At 45.6% G+C, this 14,252-nt stretch overlaps 1 protein-coding gene across 1 annotated transcript in view; it reads left to right on the forward strand.

Annotated features, from left to right (window-relative positions):
• The window catches only part of clstn2a (calsyntenin 2a), a 318,232-nt gene that overhangs the window by 287,780 nt on the left and 16,200 nt on the right, over window positions 1-14,252 (forward strand). Inside the window, exons 11-13 of the mRNA XM_041205440.1 lie at window positions 3,572-3,738; window positions 4,160-4,308; window positions 12,688-12,896. Of these exons, the coding sequence (XP_041061374.1) occupies window positions 3,572-3,738; window positions 4,160-4,308; window positions 12,688-12,896 (525 nt within the window). The remainder of the gene's footprint in view (window positions 1-3,571; window positions 3,739-4,159; window positions 4,309-12,687; window positions 12,897-14,252) is intronic.

Genomic DNA, 14,252 nt, shown 5'->3' on the forward strand with positions numbered 1-14,252 from the left:
AATTGCCCATTTCCTTACCTCCATCGCAGTTGACCCTGCCGGCATCACCTTCCAGCTGCCCTCCCTGACCTACTAGCCACAACCCTTTTCCTTCAGGGATGTCCTGATGAATGTGCATGTTCCCTTCCCTCCCTAAAATCCTACCCCCATCCACACTCACCTCCCTGACCTCCTCCTTCCCACCCCCCAGGGTGTCTGTGTCTGCCTCTGAGGCCTCACCAACCACTCTCGCTATCCCTTCTACGGCTACCATCGAACCCTTACCTTCCGACCCTACTGCCTCACTCTGCCCTTGACATTTTCACAATTCCCTCATTTTATGCCAAACCTCAGTTTGCTCCCCAGGAGGCAGTCACGAACTCATCAGAGCCCTCTCTTGCACATTCGCCTGGACATCCCTCCCTCTCCGGACCCCTCCCCTCCCTTGGAACCCCTTCCCCCTTTGCAACTCCTCCCACCCCGCCCCCACTTGGCCCTCCCTCCACCCCCCAGGACTCTCCACCCCTATTTAGTCCTTCCACCTTCCTGCTTCCTTCAGACAGCCTTACTTCTTCCATCACCCTTAGACCTTCACCCCTCCTGACTCTTTCCTCCAGCCTCACTTCTCCCTCCAGCCTCATTTCTTCCTCCAGCCTTACTGCCTCCCCTCTCCACACTGTTTCCCCCCCTCCGAACTCCTTCTCCAACACCTTCCACCCCCTTACACCTACCTCCCCAGTTGCCACCTTCTCCAATGTTATCCCCTTCCCTCCCAACAGCACCCCTCCCTGACACCTTCAATCCCCCCCTCCCAACCTCACTCCATCCTAACATCTTCATCCCCTCCCTCCCAACCTCACTCCATCCTGACACCTCTTCCTCTCCCAGTTGATCCTAGACCTACCTCTCCCAACCCCCAGCTACATCTTCCTCTCCCAAGCAGAGCAGGACGTTCCTCTCCAACCCCTCGACCATCATCCATTGTGAGCTTCAACAGTGACTTTCCAACTTCCATGAGCTGCTTTGCCACAGAGCCATGTCCATGAGAATCCACCCATAGATATTCCTCCAGGGTCCCATCGCTGTCGGGCTCCAGCAACCTCTGCTCCTCGAATGTCCGCAATGTGAGCAAGACCCTGGCACTAAGTCCTGACTTCTGCATGTCGCACTTGTCAAGGTGTATTCTGCACCGGAGTACAGTCATACCAACATTGGCGGACGATCCAGCATTGGGGGGATGATTCTGGTGGGCTGTCCTGATAATCATATGCAGATGTATTACAATGAGATTCCCAACACCTGATGGCGGGGAACGCAGCCCACCATCGACGGGCTGAGCAGACCATGGCAAACTGGTTTCAAGATATCGTGAAACCGATTTATGGCCACCTGGCCATATTGTTCGCTTATGCCACTAAGCACGCCCAACGCCAGCGAGAATGGAAAATTCTGCCCTTTAACTTTATCTGGTGTGTACTCTTTGTAATACAGTTTCAAATATTGTATTATTTGCAAATACAGTAAGTTCCTGTTTTGAGTTGCCTCATTCAACGTCACTTTGCTTTAGCATCGCAGTCCATGTCCAAACGCTGCAGGACCTGGACAATATTCAGGCTTGGGCTGACAACTTTCACGCACAGAAGTGCCAGATAATGACCATCTCCAACAAGAGAGAGTCTAACCATCGCCCCTTGACATTCATTGGTATTAACCATTGCTGATGGTAATTCCCCCCTATCAACATCCTGGGGGTTACCATTGACCAGAAACTGAACTGGACTAACCACAAATACTGTGGCTACAAGAGCAGGTCACAGGCTGGGAATTCTGCAGAGAGTAACTCACCTCCTGACTCTCCAAAGCCTCTCTGCCATTCACAAGACACAAGCCAGGAGTGTGATGGAATACTCCCCACTTTTCTGGATGAGTGCAGTTCCAACAAAACTTGACACCACCCAGCCAAAGCAGCCTGCTTGATTGACACCCCATCCACAAACATTCACTCACTCCACCACCAACACAGTGGCAGCAATGTGTACCATCTACAAGATGCACTGCAGCAATTCACAAAGCCTCCTTAGACAGCACCTTCCGAACCCACAACCACTGCCACTTAAAAGGGCAGGGGTAGCAGACGCATGGGAACACCACCACCTGGAAGTTCCCCTCCAAGCCACATCCTGAATTGGAAATATTTGGCTGTTCTTTCACTGTCGCTGTGTCAAAATCCTGGAACTCCCTCCCTAGCAGCACTATGGGTGTACCTACAACTCATGGACTGCAGCAGTTCAAGAAGGCAGCTCACCACTGCTTCTCAAGGGCAATTTGGGATGAACAATAAATACTGGCCTAGCCAGTGACGCCAATATACCATGAATGAATAAAAAATGTTTATAATAGGGCTGGTATACACACTTAGTGTCAGGACATTCACTTTAGCGTTGCTTCGCGCTGTGGTAACAGCATGCAAGGCCCAATTAGCGCCATTTAGAATGCGCCCCCCCCCTCCATGTCTCTCTCCAGCTCCCCGAGTCTCCCTCACCGACTCTCCCACTTATTGTTTCCCTCCCCCACCCTCCCACACATAGCTTCTCTTGCTCCCTTGCTTGCTTCCTCCCTCTTGCTGCTCCTTGCCTGAGTCTTCGTTCACATTGAGGGTTCGGGAGATGAAGAGGCAAGTGGGAGAGAGTTGAACAGGGAAGCAGCTAGTGGGAGAGAGTCGGGCAGGTAAGCAGCAAGTGAAAGAGAGTCGGGAAGGTAAGCAGCAAGCGGAAGAGAGTCAGCAAATGGGAAAGGCAGTGAACGGGAAAGAGGCAGTGAAGGTAAGTAGAAAGAGTTATTTATTTTTAAATGTATTGTATTTTAAAAGTTTTAAAATTTATGAATGCAGGAATTTAGCAACGTACAGTATTTCAACTTACAGGGTACAGTATTCTCATGTTTCTTTTTCTGACCGGAAAGGCCCTACAGAACATAACTACAGCCTTTAAAATACAAGCAAAATACTGTGGATGCTGGCAATTTGAAATAAAAACAGAAAATGTGGAAAACCTCAGCAGGTCTGGCAGACCTGCTGACTTTTTCCAGCATTATCTGTTTTTACTACATGCTTGGTTGTAATGGGAAAATCAGGTTCGCATAAAGTTGTTTCACTTAAAATTGTGCTTTTCATGAAAACAACTTTAAGTGAGGACTTTCTATACAGAAATAACTGTTCCAATAATTACAAAAAGAACCATAACTCCACAGAAATTACTGGCAATGCCCAAACTACCTTTTATCAGGAACTGCTCTGCGTAACAGAAATTCAAGTTGTTGAAATAAGGGCATTAGAAAATGCATTGAAAACAAGTGTATTTCATGTAAAACATAAGGTAGTGACTAATTGGCAAGAAGTACTTTTTTGTTGTAAACAGAGATTTAAGATTGGAATGTTTAGGTGTGGTTTAAATTATCCCCTTCTAACATCAATATCGTGCTGCTTATTTATGTATGGCAAGGACAGTAGGACATTTGCTATTAAATAATATGATGGAGCTACTGCTGTACTTGCATTTTATAGACATTGATTTTTTAAAAATTTATCTTTCAGGTGGTGAAATTGTGAAACCTCGATTTGCCCAGTTTTTCCATGGTAGCCTTGCTGGTTTATCTATACGTCCAGGCAAGATTGAGAGCCGGAAAGTTATCTCCTGCTTGCAGACCTGCAAGGAGGGCTTAGATATTAATTCCTTGGAGAGTCTTGGCAAAGAAATCAAGGTGAGGGATTACAGTGTCTCACACCTCTGCTGATGGACGATTTTCCATTAACTACGTCACCAATCACTAAAGGTTACAGTGTACAATGGATGTGATACAAATGAATGCTAATAGCACTAAAAGATTAACATGACATTAATTTAATTGGCAAATAATTTGATTTTAAATTAATTTGCATTTAAAATGTATTCTTGTCTGACATGCCAAACTTCAAAATATGCTCATGTCTGTGGCTTGAGCACCATGATCAGTTTATTTTACTGTGCTAAATAGATTCATTCAAAAATTCACACAGAATTTATGGGTGAAATCCAGTGCTACAGATAATTTTGTTACAAGTGGAAGTCTGATTTAATGGAAGTCTTTAATGGTTTTGATCCAGCTGAGTATCCAACTTCATTTTGTTCTTTTATTTTTGTAGTTTCACTTCAACCCTGCGCAGTCAGTCCTGGTTATTGAAGGAGATGACATCGACACCGTTAATCAGGCCATGCAGTTGGTGGCATACATTAACTCACGACAGTTTCCAACTCCTGGTATTCGACGCTACACAATATCCACCAAAGTCCAGTAGGTTATCTATGAAATATCCTGTGTTCACATTTGTACATTGGTTAATTTTAGTCAGCGCAAACCCAAAATGGTGGTTCAGTGTAATTTTTTCCTACATAAATGTAAATATTTTTTTGTTTCTCCCACTGTCAAAAATATACTGTGAAAATTATAAAAGGAAACTTTGTTTTACTCATTGATCAACATGAGTTTTCAAATTTGTGTCAACTATAAATACCTTCTCGGGTTAAGTCAGAAAAGTAAAACAATTTACAATATCTATCTTATACTCCATCATTCAGAATTAACATGAGGTCCATGTGAACTAACAGGCAAACTGTGGTCAAACACACCACACTGCACACTAAAAGGCAGTTGCAACCAAGGGCAGACGCGCTCGCGACCCAAACTGGAGTGAAATAGTGCGTGATGACATTGGGCAAGCGTCCCAACGTCATCATGCACCCTTGCGATCTTTCAGTTGGCGGGCACATGTGAGGTGGCAGCACACCTGCCAACAATTAAGAGGCCTATTAAGGCCCTTAATCAATTAATTAAATTGAATTTTTCATTGCCCATTCAACTGTTCGGTTGGCGGGCAGGCGAATAGGCCAGCCAATTTTAATGTAACCTCATCCACGGGCGGGATGACTAATGAAAAATAAAAAATTTAAAAACTCATATTCCACATATCCCTGTTCATGTGGCAGAGTCTCATGTGGGGACATATTTCCTTTATTTTTAAAATCTTTATTTCGCTTGTTTAAAATCTTCAGCTCCCTGAGGCAGCTCTGCGCCTCCAGGGAGCTTTCACTGAGCGTACCCCCATGCATGCGCACATTTTACGTGCTCACGCTCCTCCTGCCCCCATTCCAGTCGCACTGAGGTTATCAGCTAATTGGCCAGCCAGCGTGACATCATGGTCGGGGCACGATCGCGGGCGCCGGACCATTGCGCGGCTGCTCCCGAGCCCTTCCACCACACCCGCCCGATGAGGGGAAAATCCCCTCCCCGAGATATGGATTTCTCAGCAACCCACCCAGATGTCACTGTCCACTGAGTTACACAATCTCATTAAAACTCTGTCTCCTTCACACAGAACTTTCAGCCTTCATTTTTGAAGATATAGCCTCCAAGTTCCCTTCAAAAGGTGCTCCGACTCAGACTGCCACAACAACTGCTTACCTCCTGATGGTTTAAGCTCTTCCCCTGAGACTATGTTCCACTGTGTTCCCAAGGCTGCACTTCAGCACTGACTCATGAGCAATACTCCAACTGTTCAGTCAGGTAAAACAGAATACCACTGCACCAAAGTTTTCCATTTTCCCCAAGAGCCAGCAGTATAGGGTTACCAACCTTCTTAGGTGCCTTTTCAGCTTCCCAGGGTTTGGTGCCTTTTCAGCTTCCCAGGGTTTCCCCTGCGCCCTCACTACCTGGAGTCTGCCAACGCAACACTTTTGCTGCTTGGAGCCTCTTTCTTTGCTCCTCTCCCCACTGGTTCCTCCCTGGTGATTTCCCTCTCTGGGTCCTCTCTCTCTTTGGGATCTCTCCCTGGGTCCTCTCTCTATCCCGGGACTCCCCTAGTTATGGCGCCAATCTTGGTCCTGTGATCATTGTTTCATGCCACGCAGGGGCACACCTGATGTCCTGGATGGCCGGGCCCATTAACTTTAAAAAAACAAACTAGAATGGAGATAAAAACAAAAAACTGCGGATGCTGGAAATCCAAAACAAAAACAGAATTACCTGGAAAAACTCAGCAGGTCTGGCAGCATCGGCGGAGAAGAAAAGAGTTGACGTTTCGAGTCCTCATGACCCTTCAGCAGAACTGGGTGAATCCAAGGAGAGGGGTGAAATATAGGCTGGTTTAAGGTAGGGGGGGGCGGGGAGAGAAGTGGAGGGGGGTGATGTGGTTGTAGGGACAAGCAAGCAGTGATAGGAGCAGATAATCAAAAGATGTCACAGACAAAAGAACACAGGAGTTGAAGTTGGTGATATTATCTAAACGAATGTGCAAATTAAGAATGGATGGTAGGGCACTCAAGGTATAGCTCTAGTGGGGGTAGGGAGGCATAGAAGATTTAAAAATAATGGAAATAGGTGGGAAAAGAACAATCTATATAAATTATTGGGAAAAAAAAAGGAAGGGGGAAGAAACAGAAAGGGGGTGGGGATGGAGGAAAGAGTTCAAGATCTAAAGTTGTTGAATTCAATATTCAGTCCGGAAGGCTGTAAAGTGCCTAGTCGGAAGAAGAGGTGCTGTTCCTCCAGTTTGCGTTGTGCTTCATTGGAACAATGCAGCAAGCCAAGGACAGACGTGGGCAAGAGAGCAGGGTGGAGTGTTAAAATGGCAAGTGACAGGGAGGTTTGGGTCATTCTTGCGGACAGACTTCAGGTGTTCTGCAAAGCGGTCACCCAGTTCACGTTTGGTCTCTCCAATGTAGAGGAGACCACATTGGGAGCAACGAATGCAGTAGACTAAGTTGGGGGAAATGCAAGTGAAATGCTGCTTCACTTGAAAGGAGTGTTTGGGCCCTTGGACGGTGAGGAGAGAGGAAGTGAAGGGACAGGTGTTGGTTGCATCTTTTGCGTGGGCATGGGGAGGTGCCATAGGTGGGGGTTGAGGAGTAGGGAGTGGTGGAGGAGTGGACCAGGGTGTCCCGGAGGGAACGATCCCTATGGAATGCCGACAGGGGGGGTAAAGGGAAGATGTGTTTGGTGGTGGCATCATGCTGGAGTTGGCGGAAATGGCGGAGGATGATCCTTTGAATGCGGAGGCTGATGGGGTGATAAGTGAGGACAAGGAGGACCCTATCATATTTCTGGGAGGGAGGAGAAGGCATGAGGGCGGATGCGCGGGAGATGGGCCGGACACGGTTGAGGGCCGTGTCAACCACCGTGGGTGGAAAACCTCGGTTAAGGAAGAAGGAGGACATGTCAGAGGAACTGTTTTTGAAGGTAGCATCATCAGAACAGATGCAATGGAGGCGAAGGAACTGAGAGAATGGGATGGACTCCTTACAGGAAGCGGGGTGTGAGGAGCTGTAGTCGAGGTTGCTGTGGGAGTCGGTAAGCTTGTAATGGATATTGGTGGACAGTCTATCACCAGAGATTGAGACAGAGAGGTCAAGGAAGGGAAGGGAAGTGTCAGAGATGGACCACGTGAAAATGATGGAGGGGTGGAGATTGGAAGCAAAATTAATAAATTTTTCCAAGTCCCGACGAGAGCATGAAGCAGCATCAAAGTAATCATCGATGTACCGGAGAAAGAGTTGTGGAAGGGGGCCGGAGTAGGACTCGAACAAGGAATGTTCCACATACCCCATAAAGAGACAGGCATAGCTGGGGCCCATGCAGGTACTCATAGCCACACCTTTTATTTGGAGGAAGTGAGAGGAGTCAAAGGAGAATTCAGCCAGACGGAGGAGAGTAGTGGTGGATGGGGATTGTTCGGGTCTCTGTTCGAGGAAGAAGCTAAGGGCGCTCAGACCATGCTGGTGGGGGATGGAGGTATAGAGGGATTGGACGTTCATGGTGAAGAGGAAGCGGTTGGGGCCAGGGAACTGGAAATTGTTGATGTGACGTAAGGTGTCAGAGGAATCACGGATGTAGGTGGGAAGGGACTGGACAAGAGAAGGGAGTCAAGATAACGAGAAATGAGTTCTGTGGGGCAGGAGCAAGCTGATACGATCCGTCTACTGGGACAGTTCTGTTTGTGGATTTTGGGTAGGAGGTAGAAGCGGGCTGTCCGAGGTTGGGCATCTATCAGGTTGGAAGCTGTGGGAGGAAGATCTCCAGAGGAGATGAGGTCAGTGACAGTCCTGGAAACAATGGCTTGATGTTCAGTGGTGGGGTCATGGTCCAGGGAGAGGTAGGAGGAAGTGTCTGCGAGTTGACGCTCAGCCTCCGCGAGGTAGAGGTCAGTGCGCCAGACAACAACAGCACCACCCTTGTCAGTGGGTTTGATGACAATGTTGTGGTTGGACCTGAGAGAACGGAGTGTAGTAAGTTCAGAGAGAGACAGATTAGAATGGGTGAGAGGAGCAGAGAAATTGAGACGACTAATGTCACGCTGACAGTTCTCAATGAAAAGATTAAGAGAAGGTAAGAATCCAGAGGGAGGGTTCCAGGTGGAGGGAGAATATTGGAGGTGGGTAAAAGGATCCATTGAACGGGGAGAGGACTCCTGCCCAAAGAAGTGAGCCCGGAGACGAAGACGGAGGAAGAAGAGTTCAGCATCGTGCCGAGCCCGAAATTCATGGGGATGAGGGCGTAAGGGTATGTAACTAAGTCCTTTGCTGAGCACTGAACGTTCAGCGTCGGAGAGGGGAAGGTCAGGGGGTATAGTGAATACACAGCTGGGGCTGGGATTGGAAGATGGGGTGGGGACGGAGGGACAGGCAGGGGTGGAGGGTCCTAGGTGGGTGTTGGTGTCGATGAACTAGAATGGAGTATGCATAGCCTGTCACCTTCTTGCACTCTTTGCATATGCCAAAACTCTTGGGCCTGCCAGAAAATTAAGCTCTCAGCCTTTGACCAGGACCAATTCAGTTCCCATTTCCAAACAACATGATTCATTAAACTGCTTTATTTGTCATCAGTTGAATATGCAGAACAACATTTATAGCCGGATTCACCTAGTTTCATCAATACAATTTAATTTTGTGCAATATTATAAAAATAATGAATATGACAACCTACTTAACTTCAGTGAGTCAACTTACCTGAATTAAAGCAAATTTCCTAACTCCTTTCTCCTGCATTCCATTCTTCCCTCAGCCCTTTGTTTGCATGACTGCTTCGAGATTTTGAATATCTCTGTTTTAATAGCTTAACTCCAGTGTCAGCTTTTAGTCAAGCTAACTACGTTTGCCAAATGTAGAATCCACTAGTCTAATATGTAATTGAACTCTGCTGAATTCAAATAAATAGAGTTATTACAGCAGCAATGAGTGTGAATGATAACAGGAATATCAATCTTATTTATCACAGGTACACTGGCTCAGATGTCCTGTTCAAAACATGATTCCCGCTTGTAGTTTCTGCTGTCCTGTTATTTTAACCCCTTGAGAACTAAGTGCTAAACAATAGCATTTTAGCATTTATTACACACTATAATGGCATTGCCACATTTTGGGATTTTCAGACTATCAAATATAAACAAGGTGCACAATGGGGCTTGCAGTTCATTTTCTACTAATACACCAATAAGTCTCCACAAATCATTTACAATTTGAATTTGTAATATGTACCCTCAGCATTATTTGATTTATTTTTGTGCAGTAGTTGTTATGATCCCAACGGAGACATAGAAGAAATTCAAACTTCCAGAATGACTGAAAGGATCACATGACACTATTTCAAGTTTTAAGACTTCTACTGTGCCAAACAAACGAAATGCTATTTCAGGAAGCAACTTATACTCTAAACTACAGAAAATATCCCTTTGACTTTTACAACAGCCAAGAATCCTGCTGTCATTGTTATACTTTACTCTGTCCCTTAAATGGACACTTCATTCTCCAGGAAGTAGTCCAAAGCTATTCTCAGCTCCATTTTCCTTTTCCAACCAGATCAATTTTACTTCCTGAATTGATTTTCATGGTGCGGGATAAATTGGAGATCCCTCCCTCTAGCCAAAACTTCATTTCAATCCAGCTTCATTTAATCCCTCACTAACTTGCACTCTTCAATCCAAGCACGAGCTGCAACACACTTGCTGTGTGGTGAACAATAGAGACTTGCTGCCTCCAGCTCTTGCTCTCTCTCTCTCTCTCTTTCTGTCTCTCTCAGATTCTTGCAGACAGATCCTGTCTGTGAGATTTGGTGATATTTTTAGGAAAACCTGCAACATGATCCAACAATGGATTCCTACAGACTCCTCCCCTCCTAAAGCCCATCTCCATGGTAGCGTGAAACACATGGACCAGAATTTTACGTCACACGGGCGGGCGGGTGCATGTCTGACCAGTCCGGCCACAAAATAGCGTGATATCTCACTCGACCCGTGCACGTGGCAGTTGGAAGCGCGCCCGCCGACAATTAAGCAGGCAATTAAGCTCATTGAGGAGCCATTTAAACCTGACTTTTCGTGGCCCATCCACTTTTACAGTTGGCAGACGGGCCAATCAGCCAAGCGACCTTTACATTTTTGCTTAAACCTCAATCCAGGGCAAGATGAAATCTCCATGGGGAAGTAAAATAAAAAGATAGCTGGGGACTGTTTTTTTTTTGAGATATGCTTTCAGGTGCTTAATTGTGCTGCATGGACATATTTTGCAACATTTTTGTTTTTCCATTTATTCTGTGGAGATCTGCAGCTCCCTGAGGCAGCTGTCTGCCTTCAGGGAGCTCACTGGAAGCGCTCTCCAGCACCCGCGGTGACGTAGGCTCCTTCCCACCCCCAGCAGCAGTGCTGAGCCTTTCTAAGTCAGTGTTTCCGACTAGCCATTAATTGGTCAGCCAGTGTGAAATCACAGTCGGCGGCTGATCGGGGTTGGGGGCCTCGTTTCCCGACTGTTCCTGGGCCCGCCAATCGCACACGCCCAGTGAGCGAAAAATTCAGGCTATGGGCCTTGTATTCAGGTAGAAATGTGAATTACCCATCCCTTAGACCCCAATTCATTCTATTTAATTCTAAAATAGAAGTTTAAAGTACAATCAATTTACAAAATCTGATATTCTTAACACCTCCTTTGGACTTGGAGTATAACAGTCTATCAACTGGCAGCACAGCTGCTCTGGTCATTGTTTACAAGTGTGAGGTTCCAGCACCTTGTTCCCCGTAAGACAACCTGGGCCCCCTACTAACTTTTAGCAACTAGGCCATCCGAGCCTGTTGTTGGTTAGAATTCAGAACAGGTCACTTGACCCCTTTCATTCCACCATTTCACCCTAAATTAAAGAGAGAATCCTAAAATATATATATTTTTAATTCATTTATGGGATGTCGCTGTCGCTAGCCAGCATTTATTGCCCATCCGTAATTGCCCTTGAGAAAGTGGCTTTCTTGAATCACTGCAGTCCATGTGGTGTGGGTATGCCCACAGTGCTGTTGGGTAGGGAGTTCCAGGATTTTGACCCAATGGCAGTGAAGAAATGGTGATATATTTCCAAGTCAGGATGGTGAGTAGCTTGGAGGGGAACTTCCAGCTGGTGGCATTTCCATGTGTCTGCTGGCCTTGTCCTTCTGGATGATAGCAGTCGTGTGTTTGGAAGGTGTTGTCTAAGGAACCTTGGGTGATGTTTCTGCAGTGCATTCATGGATGGTACACACTGCTGCCACTATGCGTCGGTGGTGGGGGAGTGAAAGTTTGTAGATGGGCTGCTTTGTTCTGGATGGTGTCAAGCCTCTTGAGTGTTGTTGGAGCTGCACTCATCCAGGCGAGTGGGGAGTATTCCATCACACTCCTGACTTGTGCTTTGTAGATGATGGACAGGCTTTCAGGAATCAGGAGGTGAGTTACTCTCTGCTAGAGTCCTAGCCTCTGACCTGCTCTTGTAGCCACAGTATTTAAATGTCTAGTCAGTTCAGTTTCTGGTCAATGTTAGCCCCCAGGATGTTGATAGTGGGGGATTCAGTGATGATAATGCCATTGAACATCAAGGGGCAATGGTTGGATTCTCTCTTTTTGGAGATGGTCATTGCCTGACGCTTGTGCAGCGCGAATATTACTTGCCACTTGTCAGTCCAAGTCTGGATATTGTCTGGGTCTTCCTGCGTATGGGCATGGAGTGCCTCAGTATCTGAGGAGTTGTGAATGGTGCTGAACATTGTTTAATCATCAGCGAACATCCCCACTTCTGACCTTATGATGGAAGGAAGGTCATTGATGAAGCAGCTGAACATGGCTGGGCCAAGGACACTATCCTGAGACACTTACAAAATATAGAAAAATTATAATCTTATAAAACCTTGCATTTGTAACATAGTTGAGATCTATTATTGCATAAAATCCTTTTGAATAAACCATGTCAGAAGGACTTGTAACTGGAAAGGAAACAATGAGAACAACAATAATAACATGCTGCTGCTTTTCCAACCATTGGCTTAGCATTTCCTCTACAATGTTACTATTCTCTTGTAAAGGGACATGTGTCTCCAGAAGATGAGATCCATTAAAACAGTAAAGCTTAGTTATGTTTGCCATAATCATCATCCTGGAGATGGAAAATTACAGACTCTTGTGAATAAAATCTTTCAGTTCAGCAGAATTGGAAGATCGGTTGAAATATGAAAGACCCCTACATAATAACTTAGAGAATTGGTAAGAATTTGATCTCAAGTGCAGTCTCAAGTAACTGTGCATAAAAATAGCCAACTTTCTTAATGGAAACAGGCTTTAGACCTTTTAAGGTAGTGAATGTTACAGTGTTATGTTTTATTTATCTCTGAAGGTGTTTCGGTGAGGACACTTGTATCAGTATCTCAGACATCGATGCATATATTGTGGTGCTTCAGCCTGTTGAACCAAAGATTACAATTAGTGGGCTGGACCATTTCTCCAGACCAGCATCTGAGTTCAAAAACAGCCGAGGTGTGATACTCTTTCCAGGCCTCAGAATCATCAGCACAGCCAGAAGAGGGCAACATGAAGATGGCAAAGGTTAGTTAACTTCATAATTTAGAACTAGAATAGGTAAAAAAAAAAGAGATGAGCACCCAACAAGGTGAGAAAATTAAGAGGAAATAAAAAGCAGGCAGAGAAAAGATGCCAAATGAAAAATCTTGAAACACTAGACCTGGTTTTATCAGATGCAATTCTGATTCTAACAGCCCTGAACCAGGGGCTTCAATCAGCTTAATCATTATCGCCTGAGGTAAACATTTCTAATTATATTTTAAGAGATTCACCCCTGATAATACCATGCTTTGTGTGACGATCAGCTTTATAGGGATATTTAATTTAGCCTATCAAGGTTTGACTTTTGATTAGTTGAAAACCTAATTTTAAATATTTAACAAAATTAAGATACTTGCTAGGAATCATAATTGGAACTAGAACTCAAGGAAGCCCAATGCTACAATGCTTTGATTTATAAATGTGCTGTGCTATTAGACCCTAGGTCCTGCCCTGCAATCTTGACAGGTTTATCCACTGATGTCAGGAACTCACCTAAGCTACATAATTTAATGTATCTTGCATCACCTGTGCTAAAAGTTTGGAAATTTTACCTTCTTGCTCATATTTTAGCCCTGATTTTAACTCTGGCAGAACTTGGATGGGCGGAACTGAGCTGGGTGATAAACCGTCTTGACTCAGCAAAGTGAGGCATGGGTGATTTTTTAACTCCAGGGCATCATCTGCAATCTCCTGGCCAGTTTTCTGTCGGATATTTGTGCAAAGCAGAAGCTGGCTAATGGGTGGAACAGGAGGAGGCAGGAGCCCACAGCTTGGCACTAGAGGAACCTTCCCTGGAAGTTGAGCAAGTCAATTAATGGGGGCAGGTGGCAGCCCTGGTTAGAGGGGCCAAAACTTTCCTTGTGGGGCATGGCAAAGAACTCCTGCTCCTCTTGGCTTCACAAGGAAAGTAAAGAAAAATTAAAAGAGCCTTTCAAGCCTCTTCTTCCTGCTAGGCGGACATGGAGGGAAAGCTACAACTGCTTCCCCTGCTCAAGCCCAAAGTTAAAGTAGCAGTTGGGACCCTGATAATAACATCATCAGAGGCCAGTCTGTTTATTGAAAGAATGGATACTGCAGATTCCCCCAGGCATCCTTCACTTACCAGCTCAGTAAAATAGATTAGAATTAAGCTTGTGAGATTTTTTTTATATTCATTCATGGATGTGGGCATCATTGGCTAGGCCAGCATTTATTGCCCCTCCCTAATTGCCCTTGAGATTGGCATGGGACATAGGGATGATAACAGTGTGTTTTTAATGGTCTGCTCGCTTGGTTTTTGATAAACGAGGGGCGGGTGGGGGGGGAGTTTAAATCATCTCTCATTTGTGTTTTCGGTGC

The sequence above is a fragment of the Carcharodon carcharias genome, chromosome 2, assembly GCF_017639515.1.
Source record: "Carcharodon carcharias isolate sCarCar2 chromosome 2, sCarCar2.pri, whole genome shotgun sequence".
NCBI lineage: Eukaryota > Metazoa > Chordata > Chondrichthyes > Lamniformes > Lamnidae > Carcharodon > Carcharodon carcharias.